Source organism: Pelecanus crispus, chromosome 10 (assembly GCF_030463565.1).
Source record: "Pelecanus crispus isolate bPelCri1 chromosome 10, bPelCri1.pri, whole genome shotgun sequence".
In the NCBI taxonomy this organism is placed as follows: Eukaryota; Metazoa; Chordata; class Aves; order Pelecaniformes; family Pelecanidae; genus Pelecanus; species Pelecanus crispus.
The window spans coordinates 21,453,586-21,465,777 of NC_134652.1; the positions used below are offsets into that span (position 1 = coordinate 21,453,586).

At 40.9% G+C, this 12,192-nt stretch overlaps 1 protein-coding gene across 1 annotated transcript in view; it reads left to right on the forward strand.

Moving 5' to 3' along the window:
- The window catches only part of ARHGAP22 (Rho GTPase activating protein 22), a 134,291-nt gene that overhangs the window by 10,316 nt on the left and 111,783 nt on the right, over positions 1 to 12,192 (forward strand). Inside the window, exon 2 of the mRNA XM_075717579.1 lies at positions 2,549 to 2,636. Within this exon, the coding sequence (XP_075573694.1) occupies positions 2,549 to 2,636 (88 nt within the window). The remainder of the gene's footprint in view (positions 1 to 2,548; positions 2,637 to 12,192) is intronic.

Consider the following 12,192-nt stretch of genomic DNA (forward strand, 5'->3'; position numbering starts at 1 on the left):
TTTTTCCTTCTTATTGTGTCTCCTGGCAACTAATAGATTTCTGGGCTGAGTAGCCTAGAACCAGGAGCCTTCCACTAGTTTCAGCATGCTTTGCTCACAGTTCACTCTAGCTACCAGTGTCAGGCAGCTGTTAGGCAGCTTTCAAATCTTGATTTCTCAAATATATGTCAAATATGTTATGAAGAACTTTACAATGTGTTACAAAACATCCAACCCCATCTTTTGCTGCCACACTAAGCACAGAATTTTTATTTTTTAAATGCAAGGAAAGAGAATTGAGATAGAAATGTAAATGCACGCTTTCCTCAAAGCAAAACCAAGGATAGCTAAACTGAAGGCCTCAATACAAAATCTGGCTTGTTTAAGAGTTTTTTTTCTTTTGTGATCATTTTTGCTTTTACATTCTGTAGAAGGAACAGCAATAGTCTGCACTGTTGAACATTCAGCATATATGTAATATGGTCAGGGCAATTTTGCTTCTGGAACTTTTGGGGTTTTGGGTCTGGTGGGTTTTTTTTGTTTGGGTTTGTGGTTTTGTGTGTTGTGGTGGGTTGGGGTTTTTTTTTGTTTGTTTTTAAAGTAGCAACACTGGGCTGGTGATGCAGATCTGTTTGATACAGAGTATTATTTGTTGTTCTATAGACTATGAATACCCACATTCAGGATGTCTTGCATTTCTACCTTTTAACTATGCACTGGCCTGCTGTATGTGATTAACTGGAGCAGAGTTTCATACATTCTGGATAACAGGGATTCCCTGCTCTAGAATGTTGATCTGGCTTGTCCAGAGGAGCTAAATGAAGGTCTATAGCCTGATGCCAGTGAGGGATGGCAAAACAGGGAAGCAGGTTGCTGAATCTGTAGTGACATGGTAGGTTGAGTTCTGTTTTCTGAAGAACAAATTTGAGTACTTGTGAGACATTTTCAGTCTGCAACAAACAGATCCTTTCAAAGTAGTGAGTCATTTTAATAGTGTTTGTTGTCAGAACTGGAATGCCAACTTGTAAACCTCCATGACTCGGAGCTTATTTCCTAGCTGAAGTGTTTTCCTTCTCAAGCCTTACTGTTCTGGTAATTTATTTGTAGTAGTTTTTGAATGTTCTATGTTCAAAGAAAAGAGTAAAACTTAATTCATTTACATTTAATACAAGCTGGCTTATTGGTTTATTACAGTGGTTTCTCCGAAAAAAAGCATCTGTAGGAAAATGTATTACCAAGGGGCAAAGCCAGGGAAATTACGCCATAACAGATGTAATGAAAAATAACATATCTGGCTTCTCTATTTTATGGAGAAGATTACAAAGGTCATATGATGGGTTGTCTTCTATGAGTTGAAATCCTGGATTATCTGTCTCATGAGATGCTAATTGTATTACTTGGTAATATGGATCTGGACGCTGACAAAGAGTGTAACTGGGATTTGTTCTGATTACCAATGTTTTGGTGCTCCAACATGTCTTGGATTTGGCTGTTGCCAGCTTGGTTGGAGAGAATGTAACTGTGCACATTTACTAGATATATGCATGAAAACAACTGACTGAAACAATTTCTTTCTTCTTTTTCTGCTCAGCAAAAAAAGATGGTTTGGACCCAGCTTCCATTACAGGGCAGTTTGGTGCAGGAGTAGGAACTGCTGATTACACTCTTCATGGCTTAACTCTTGAGAGTCCCAGTTCTTACACAATAAGACAGATAAAAGGCAGTGTATGTCCTAAATAATGTTAGTTGGAAACCCTTTAAATGTCAAAGATTAAACTAAAAAAGTGGAGAAACAATGAGGTCCAAATAGTGTGTTCATTCTTGTTCCACCCATGTTACTGGACAAGAGCTTCCTGTGATCTTTTTTTCAGCTTTTCCATAGATGAAGATGACTCTGTTCACATTGAAGATACTATGCCACCAGCTATGCAGAATTCCTGAACTGGAATACATTGTGTTAATTATGCTTAGGCTTAAGGTGAAAATGAATCTGATTTCTGGCAGCATTTGAACTTGGGTAGTAAAGGGGCTCAAACTTCTTGCTACGGAAACTATAATCTCTTGGACTAAAAGGTTGTCCCATTGCCTTGCAAACCATAATCAGCTGCTCTCCTCCAGTATGTCCCTGGGAACTTCTGTGTAATGAGATTCTCTGGAAAATGGGCCATTTCCTTCAGTTGCAGAAAAAAAGATTTAGAAATAGAACTTCAGCTGCTGCTGCAGGTTGCAACCAGAAATTAAAGGGTGAAAGAAGAGTAGATGTAATGCGAGATGAAACTTTTGCAAGGGATAGTTAGTTATGGAAACCAAGGAGAATCACCTATGTATGCTCAGAGTATTGTTATTCCAGAGGAAAGGTCATTTGACCAGAGGTGTCCAGTGTAAGAGAAAAAGGACAGGTGAGGCAGGTACATGACCAGCTCAATCTTCTCTTGCTCAGAAGGGTAGAAAGGAGATGGACTCAGTTGGAAGAGTGGGGCTTAAATTTGCTATGTCTGTTATGTTTATCTTCTTTTCCTTGCCCTCTTCGTGGCCTTTCCCCTTTCATTGGTGTTTGTGTCCCTTACAGGGTTTGATACTGCTGCAAGGCAATCAGGTGAACGAGCTGCCACCTAATCCTGATGAACCAGGGAGACATCTCTTTGAAATTGCCCCAGGTAGGCCAGCATTTCCTTGTACTTTCAATGTAACATCATCTCATTCCCATCGGTTGTCATTAATGATAATTGAACTGTACAGATCACTTCACTTCTAAGCATTCTGATACACTAGCCAGATTATCTAGCGAGACTGGGAAATGGGTCTTGACAGACTGTTTGGTGTTCCTTGTTTTGGATATAACTGCTGCCGTGGTACCTCATGAAAATAGTAGTTGAGATGCATCGTGTCCCTTGATTTTTCTGTTTGGAGGGGGGTCCCTGCCTGGAGTGCTGTGTGGTCTCCCAAGCTGATGTGGTTTTCTGGTTGTTATGAGAGAAGCTGACACAGAACACAGCACAGAACTTACGGAAAAGGGGTGTGCAGTATCTGGATGTAATTTCTTTCACGAATACTAGTCCTTCCCAATTCAGGGTGGGGGAAGTTATCCAAAAGCAAAACCTTTTGAAAAAGGTTTAAGAGAATAGATGACCTGCTACAGAAGAGAGGTTGAAATTTTGTTAGGTAGAAAATCTAATGATCTGTCAGCATAGTCTTAATGTAAAAACACTTAAAATCATTTTAGCTCCCATGTAATGCTTCCTGTGGACTGGCTTGGTGTCTCCAGGGTATATTTAGAGTTAAGTTCCCTGTTGCAGCATAGGAGCAATTGTATTCACTTTATTCAGTTCTGATTGTAGTTGGGAGGAGACCATCCCAGTGCATAGATTTGAATGCAGGATATTTTGGAGGTGGTTTCAGGTGACAGAATCTATAGAGAAAAAAGCTGTTGCACCACTAGCAGTGTCAGACCAAAGGAGTGAGGAAGATGAACCAGGTTAGTCCTTCCACAGCTGTCTCTCAATTCCTGAGGACTGAGCTCCTGGAAACAAGGAGGAAGACAAATGTGACTATGGTAAAAATTATGTGAGTGCACTGACTCAGTCATGCTTTACTTCATGGCCAGTTTCTCCTGCGTGGACTACCTGTCCATGCTCCTTAGTATTGTCTGTTTCCCCACAGTGTTGGTGATGTTAATAGGGTAGATAAAAGTAATTACATTAGGCTGTCTCTTTAATTTTTTTTTTTTGGGGGGTGGGGGGGTGGTTTTGTGGGTGGTTTTGTGGTGTGTGGTTTTTTGGTGGGTTTTTTTTTTTTTAAATGGACAACACAGGGAACACTTGTCCCTATAGTTGAATGTTACTGTTGTGGAGGCAGGTGTCCTTTTACCTGTGTCTTTGGGGTCTTTTCCTTACCCCCCAATCAGGCTGGCTTAAAATGCCTGTGTTGCACACCCCTCTTGATACAGCGTCGGGCAGTGCTGCAAGGTTTTCAATTACACCAGCAGGCAGGGTTTTGCAATAACTCAGTCACAGCATTCTGTTTGATGCACAGGAAGCCACCTGGGGAGAAGAGATCTGTTTTTGTTTTCCTTATCACTGTGTGCTGTTAACGCTTCCTTTTTCTTATACTGCACCATGTCCTCATAGGCAGGGCCCCGCAAACAGCAGGGCACTGGGCTCACAGTGTTGCTTTCATGGAACATCTAGGAAGTAGCATTCACTGTCTGAATGTGACACATCTTCTGCACCATTTTCCAAAGATTGTGCACAATACTGTTGTAGAAGGACTGTGGACCTGGGATGTGAAAGCACTTGGGTGGTTGTCATTGTGAATTATTCCATGTATTTTGGCAGTGATCTGAAATAATTAACTTGAGCCGTGGACTGGCCTGGTTGAGTTCTTGCAGATTTGAGTTTGCCCTCTGGTTCCAGGTGGGAAAATAGTCATTCTGCATTTCTTGCCCAACCTGTCAGGTTATATTACTGTAGGCTGCAAAAGAATTGTCCTGAACTGCAGGTGGCTGTTGCTTCAGTGGAGTTGGTAAAGCAATGCCATGTGCTATTTGAAAGAGGCTATCCAGAAGTATGGAAAAAAAATGACACTGTTCACAGCATAGTTGCAGATCCCAGGATATCCATGTTTAGCTTGTGGTTTTGACATTGTCCTTCTCTATATTCCCTGGAAAAACAATTTGGTCTTAGTGTCTGTCCTGCCTGCAAAATTGAGATGTATTCCCTGCCTTGTGTAGCAAAATCCATTTGTGTTTGTAGCAAGCTTAGTTGCTACGTGGATAGCAAGTATTGAAAAATCCTATAAATAGCCAGTCAATACATAATGTGATTCGGCACAGACGTCACTGGAGAATGTGGCCTGAGGAGTTCCCCGTTCTGTTCACAGTACATTTATTCTGTGCTGGTTTTGGCATAAATGCCTTTTCTTTTTTGTATGTGTTCTGAAATTACTGTGTTCTGTGTGGTTGCCAGCCTGCAGAACACCCACATAGTGAATAGCTCTTAAATGGATGCCAGATAGGAAGGGGAGCACAAATGATCTTGTAGGACCCAAATAATTTTTTTTTTCCATAACTCCCCATCTTCCCCTGTGTTGGATGTATGGTTGTGATCATATCTCTGCTTAATTGTGCCTCAGTTCTCCCACTGTAAACTAGGAGTAATAGTTTCTATAGGGATGATGAGATTCTTTTAGTTGTCTTAACTAAGTTGGGGATCCTGTGTACAAGTACATTCCATAGCTGTAAATATAGATAAGGGATTTTACTGTGTTTGTAAGCAGCAGAGCTTTAACTAACAAAATTAAGAACAGAGTGCAGCATTCCTAAAATGTTCCCATAGTGTCCTGATACCAATTTATCTGGCAAAGAGGAGAGTCTGAGATCTCCCAGCAAGGAAATGTCCAAAGATTTCTAAAGTCTGTGGTACCAGTTACCTCCAAAAACCTGTTCTGTGATCAATAGCTAAGGCTTTAAGCATCCTTGGTGCTGGAACTATTGCTGGGATCTTCCCACCTTTCCTCTGCTGCATGCTGTGTAAAGCTTGGTGGGGGGAGCCGCTTCCTCAGTGCAGGGACTAGAGTAACAGCATGTCCTGCACTGTAACAGAGCACGTATTGATTTTGTGCTGAGTAACAAGAACTAATGATGGGCATTGTGTGTTATTCATGTTTCATCAAGTTCATTTCTAAGCTGTATAGTGCAGCTGGGAGAAGGGTTAACTAGGGACATGAGAGACTACAGGACAGTTCTACAGTCAAACCAGCGTTAGATCTGGTGGCAGAACTTCCTGGAATACCTCCTTTGGCAGAGATGTTTTCTATCCTCTTTTCTGGGGAAGCTATGTAAATTTCTGGACCCTTTTTAACCCATTCATGCTTTCCTCCCTCACAGCTAGTGAAGTTCAAAGTGGAATGGCAGGGTAAGCTGTGGATTCAAGTTGCTCTCTTGTTCCCATGCACATTAGCAGGTGGTGGTGGGGTGCTTTTATAAAATTATCAGGGTAGTATGAGGTCAGTTGCAAGGCTTTAACCAATTGGGGTAATCGTCACACAGCAGCTGGTATTTCTGGATGGAAATAACAACTGTATGTTGCTTGGGAGAGGAGTCCAGATCTGGTAACAGAAACAACAGCTGACTGGACTGATTACTAGGGGCAGCAAAGCAATGATGCGTTAGCCTGGGGTTACAGTGCATTTCATAGTGGTGTAATGCAGCGTGTAAGATGTTCTCAGAGATCAGTCCCTGTGCTTCTTAAGGAATATTGATGGCTTAAATGCTCCTGAGGTCTCACCTTTTAGGAAGCTGATGCTTTTAATGCCCTGTGGCAAACAGTCTGCCTAGTTTTATTTTCTGGTCTTTGCAGCGCTATGAGATAAGTTTCTCTGCAGAGTCGGAGATAATTCTCTGATATAGTAAGGTTTTCAGAGTCAAGAGAGGGAGTGGTAAAAAGGTTCAGAAAATAGGAGGTGAGAAGTGTTGTCTTTTGATAGATATGGCAAAGCTTATTACCAACTGATCGGAGAATATCTTTTCTTTGTGGAAAACCTGGTGACATTTAAGAAGATTCTTCTATTCTGCTTCAGAATGGATTCAATTGATGTTTTCACAGAGAGTAAGAGGGGAAAGATAGAAACATGAACAAGAACTTTTCTATGGATTACCTGGTACATCTTTGGCTAACATCCTCTCCTGTGATGTAGGAGACCCAAGTTTCTGTTTCACTGGGTTTAGACCAGGAACCTGAATCTGTCACCTGCATAGTGGGCAAATACCCTCAGCGACTACCTTTTGTTTTGTGTTTTTCCTGGAAAAGATGTTTTTGCTTCATTTTTACTGTGAAATGATTCTCAAGTAATGCTCTTGTCCAAAGAAAATGTGCCCTTTTCTACTTCAACAAACTGGTATGTTACAGTTGAAAGCAGCCTTGATGAAAAATTCCTGACCAAAACTCATGGTACACATCTTGGTGTCTCCTTATCACTTATGACCGCTAGTTCCCATTGCTTGCCACAGTGCTTTCTGCCAAGGTCAACAGGGACAGCTCTTAGCCGTGTCTTTCTGTGAAAATGAGCGCAGTTTTGTGGTAAGTTTAATTTGATTTCACTGGAAACTGCTGCTGAAGTTGTTGATCTTGTTTTTCCCTTTTCCTCTTGGCTTCTTCCCCAATATCTAATCATGTCTGTCACTTCAGCTCTTATGACTGAAAAAACAGTTTTCAATCCAGCTGGACTTCAGGTTGATCCAATTAAGTTTGATGAAAACTGCACCTTTGGGTTGCTTTTTGTGCTCCAGTTGAGTAACACCACCAGCCCTCTCTTTATTGAGGCAGTTCAGTCCTCTTCAGAACTGTTGTCTCAGGCTTTTTGCAGACTTGGCCAGAGCAAAGATGACTGCCTATGCTTGATTCACATGTAGAAAGTTAATTTCAAAAACTTTAGAAGTCTGTGGGATGCTCTTCAATTAATTAAAAGACTTGAGTTCAATATAGGCAGCTTGCCCTTATGAAAGGGACCTGCATTCAATAGTGACTCCTTTAAAACTGGACTAATGATTGCGTTCTGCCAGAAGTTAGACTGGGGCAGAGTAAAATGCCTCATCCAGGAACTTCTGTGCAGGGTTTATGTAGAAGCTATTTCACTGCCTTGTTTGTGCTACATAACAAGTAGGAAATCAAGAAAGGTGGAATTGGAACATGAGCATCCTAACTCTTACAGGGACAGTAATTATTGACTACTTGTTCTGTAGGGAGTCTGTCAATGTTGTTGGCAGTGTCTTACAGAGCAGTTGGAGTGGCAGCTTGTTTGTCTTGTCCCAGTAGGGTGAATGATGCCTGCAAAGCAGTTTGCTCTGTGATAGCTTGTGTCCCAGGTGGATCAACACCAATTAAGTTATTTTTGTGGCCTTTTAATCTCAGTTCCTGTTGAGATGGTGTGTAATTGAAATACCTGGAGGGGAAATTAGAAATTCAGACATTAAAAATCATTCCATGTTCTCTATTATTCAATGCAAATTGCAATTCTAACTAACAGCAGGAAACCAAGTTTGCTGCTGGTAATTAAATTTTCTCCTGAAGTCTACAGCTGATAACTGACTGTGCATATTTGAATACATGATTATGTTGATATTTGAAGGTTTTATTTAGGTTTCTGGGATTTGGCACTCCACATATTGACTAGGGAAATGGCAGCAAAATAAAGTCATTCTGGGTCCTACTAGAAAGAATGAGGCGATGTAGTTTCAGCAGCGTGATGTGGAAACACTTAGTGAGAGCTGTGGACATCACAGACCGTCCATGGCATTGCATTGACCTGCAGGAGAAGATTGATGGTCTTGTTTTTGCGGTGGAGGGCAGTGTCTGATCTGTGTTTAACACTTCTAGATGTCTGGAGTGCAGCTGAGGGCATGCAAACATTTGTATGTCACTAAAAGTGGTAACTGTCTTTTGGAACATGAGGTAGACTTTCCATTTATTAAGGAGGGAGAAACATAAAATGTCTTCTCTGAGCTGTCTTTCCAAAGCAGTGCCCAGAATGATAAAATTGCATACCTTTTTTACAGTCACAGAGTCTGGAAACTGTTGTTATTATTACCGTGTAGCTTGGGTTGAAGACCTTCAAGGTAATAAAGTCTTAGCACTGAGATAATGACAGGTACTTCTGCTTGGCTTTTGCCAGCTGTGGAGTCTCTTCTTATGTGCAAGATAAGTGCAGCCTGAGTCTTCTTGGAAGAGTGTATCCTGCACTTCCATGCCTAAAACTTGTTGATACATTCTTTACATTCTGCTTGCTCTGTCTGCTCCTGAGCACTAGATGGTGCTGGTTCTTTCCACCTTGTACTTGGACACTTGCTGTCAGTTATGGCCTATGTCCTGAATCACTTGAGTGCGAGTTCATTCTGTAAGAGGAAATTAGCCACTCCTTATTGTTCATTGGTGTCTCCTCAAAAGCAAATCAGTGAGCAAGAGTTCCCTAACAATGTTATTGCTCGGCCTGTGAAGCTAATACTGTGCTCTGTAGACAGAATATAGTATTGCATGCTTTTCTGCATGTTTGCCCTGGCATGAGCGTCTTTGTCTGAATCCACAAGATACAAGGAACTGAATGCTTTCAGCTGCTGCCACAGATGCCAAAATCAACGGTCTTTGAAAACATTCAAGTTCAAATTGTTTGTCCATTTCATTTTAAGATGAAAACAAGATTGATTTGTTATGGAAGAGCAAAGCACATTCTATATAGACATGTACGGTAATGACTGTGTGGGAAAGGTGCTTGAACCTAGACCTCCACTATTTCAGGTTAACATACTGACCCAGGGGTTACTGGCTATTTTGTGGCATCTGTCTGACTGTTTCCCTCCTCCCCCATTCTGAGCCTGATAAACTTCTTTTTCAAAATATTTATCTTCAGACTTTTCTAGTTTTAATGAATTGGCATTTTCCTCTTCCATCTGGGTGTGGGTGTGAAGGAGTTTGCTCAAACCTCCCATGGCATTGCTGCTTAGGGATCTGCTAGAAAGACCAGAAGATACTAATTGTCTTCCTCAGTGTAACTCCTTTCCTAATTCTACTGAAATTCTTTTATCTGACTGAAAATATTGTTTTTGTGGCCTGTCTAGACCTTAACAACTTCTTTTAGTATCAACAGAAGTATCAATCAGCTGCCAGTATTTCTAGGCTTGTTATATAAATGGATTTGAGTTGAACAACTACTATTTGAGTATGCTTTCCTTCATGCAGGTATTAGACACCAACAACTCAAATCTCTGCAAGCAAGGCATCTCTGCTTACTGATCTCCTGATCCATACTTTCCCTGAATACTTGACTGTGCCATGGCACTGAGTACTTCTGAAAAGAGAAAGTGAAAACAGGAACTGAGCTTTGCCCTCTGAATTCATGTAACCTTACTGATTTCAAGTGTGTTCAGTCCAGTGGTATATCCCTACAACTTGACCAATACACTATTACCTACTTAAGGTGGTGACTCATTGCTGGTGAAGGTCATCAGACTGCATCCAGACTTTTGTACAGAAAGGTTATTAGGCTCCTCTCTCCCCCTGAGGGCTGTGAGACTCTCTGATAGTTAAGAATGTTTTGGCTCACCATATGTTATCAACTTAAAACATCTTGAAGGGCATCAGGAGGCACCTGCAGCCTGTAAATTGCTTTTTGCTTTGGGTTTGTTTTTTTTTTTCCCCTAGCATATGCAATGCCCAAGGCTTATGCTTGCATTTGGCAAGCAAAGATCCTGCTTCATTAAATAAACAAGATCCTGCCTTTGTTTCCTTAGAAGTGTTTGATCTATTCCAAGTGGTACTGTCTACATCCCGCAGTGCTCTGGGGCCCTGGGCAGTTGAAAGTAGGCCTGGAAACAGGCTGTGACAGCATACGTGTTCTGCTATCCTGGAATATGCATCTCCAGGACAAGCTCTTGATCTGCTTCCTGATCAGTAGCACCTAGCTATCTTTAATGCATGCACAGGCTTTCAACAAGAACGCTGTTTTTTTATGGCTTCAATTGCAACAGTATGAGGTAAAGAAACATGAGGCTTAAGGATTTTCATGAATAGCTTTTTCTGCTAGTGTAGATCATTAAGACATAATCTCTGACTGTTCTTGAGCAGTTTTCCTTAACCCATTGTATTCCTCAAAGTCAAATATGTCTGCATATCATTTTGTGTAGGCTGCCCTTTGGGTATAGAAACACGGCTCTGTAAGATGATGGCATGTTGTTGCTGGAATGTACAAGGCATCATTTGATCCCATCAGGTTGGCTTTTTAGTGCAAATTAGGTAAGATTTTCAAGTCTTCCTGCTGAGACATTCCAGAGTAAGCTCTGCTATTGAGTATTCTGCCTTAAGGATAATATATTAAGCCCTAAGGCATGTATGGTTAGTAGAGATTTTTTTTTTTTTTAGCATTTCTGTACAAGAACAGCTTTGTTCCATGAAGATACGCTTATCAAACTGTCAATGTAATCAGTTATATAGTACCTTCCCTATATTTCTTGCTAATTTGTAAAAAATCAAGTCTTCAGTGCTGTCTCGCAGCTTGTGTGCTCTGGTGCTGCTGTTGCAGGTTAAGCTTTGTTCAGCCCCAGGAGCAGCTGTGTTCCCATTTGCAATAAAGATGGGTGAATTCTCCACAAGATTTATGCAATGTTTGGGATCCCTGAGGCTAAAAAAGTACTCTAGTAGGTTAACATGATGAAGTAAAACAAAATAAGACACATGATATATGGCAATGTAGTTTATAGCACACAGCAAATTCTAAGGGTAGTAAAAATAAGTATTAGAGGTCAATATCAGTATGAAGAAAGAAAACATCAAGCTAAAAGGAAGTTTACTGCTTAGACATCTGCTACACATGTGTTTTACCAGCTCAATAGTGTTACTGAGCTGAGTAGATCTCCAAGTCTTGTGGGATTGGGCCCTTCATTTGAAGTGCAGCTGATTTGTCCTGTGTGGTTCAGTGGGTTAATTCTTGTCCCTAGCTGATCTGGCACAGTCATGTTAAATTACAAATATAATGCATTTTGGGTTAATTTGCAGGGGTATTGGTTGTGTGAGCTGAAGATGTAGTCATGTTTGCTCAGTCTCTTCCTTCAGTGTTCCCAGGGTCTGCTTTCCTCTTTATTTTCTGTACTTGAGCTTTTTAAGGGTCAGCATGTCTGCTGAGTGCATTTTCTTTAGCTCTGATACTAGGAGAAGTAAATTGATGAATTTTGGATGGATGGATGATGATTCTTTGTTTGTTGAGGTGGTTAATTTTTTTAATACTCTGTGGATCCTGAACCTGTCAGTGGATGCATGTATCTGCTTGCAGAGTCCATGCTTTATAATAGCAAGAATAAAGAAAACATCTCTTTATTTCTAAATGTAAAATTTTGTGCACAGGGAGCAGTAAATGATTTTTTTTTTTGTGTGTACCTGCTATGCTCCTGCTGTTGCCATTACGGAACTGCTTTAACATCTGCAGTGTTTAATGATTTGTGGGTTTACTCTGACTTCCTACCTGCATTGAGATGCTGTGGATTTGATTTCTGTGGTGTGTGCAGCAGGTGCAGGCTATGCAGAATATAGAAACACGCATCTGAAGATGCGTCAGTCACGTTGCATTTACTGAAAAGAGGGCAAGAAGCAGGATTAGTATCTAAACCAAAGTATTTGCTCCCCAGACTGCTCCAGAAGGGAATTCTGACACAATTTTTAAAACCCCTTGTCT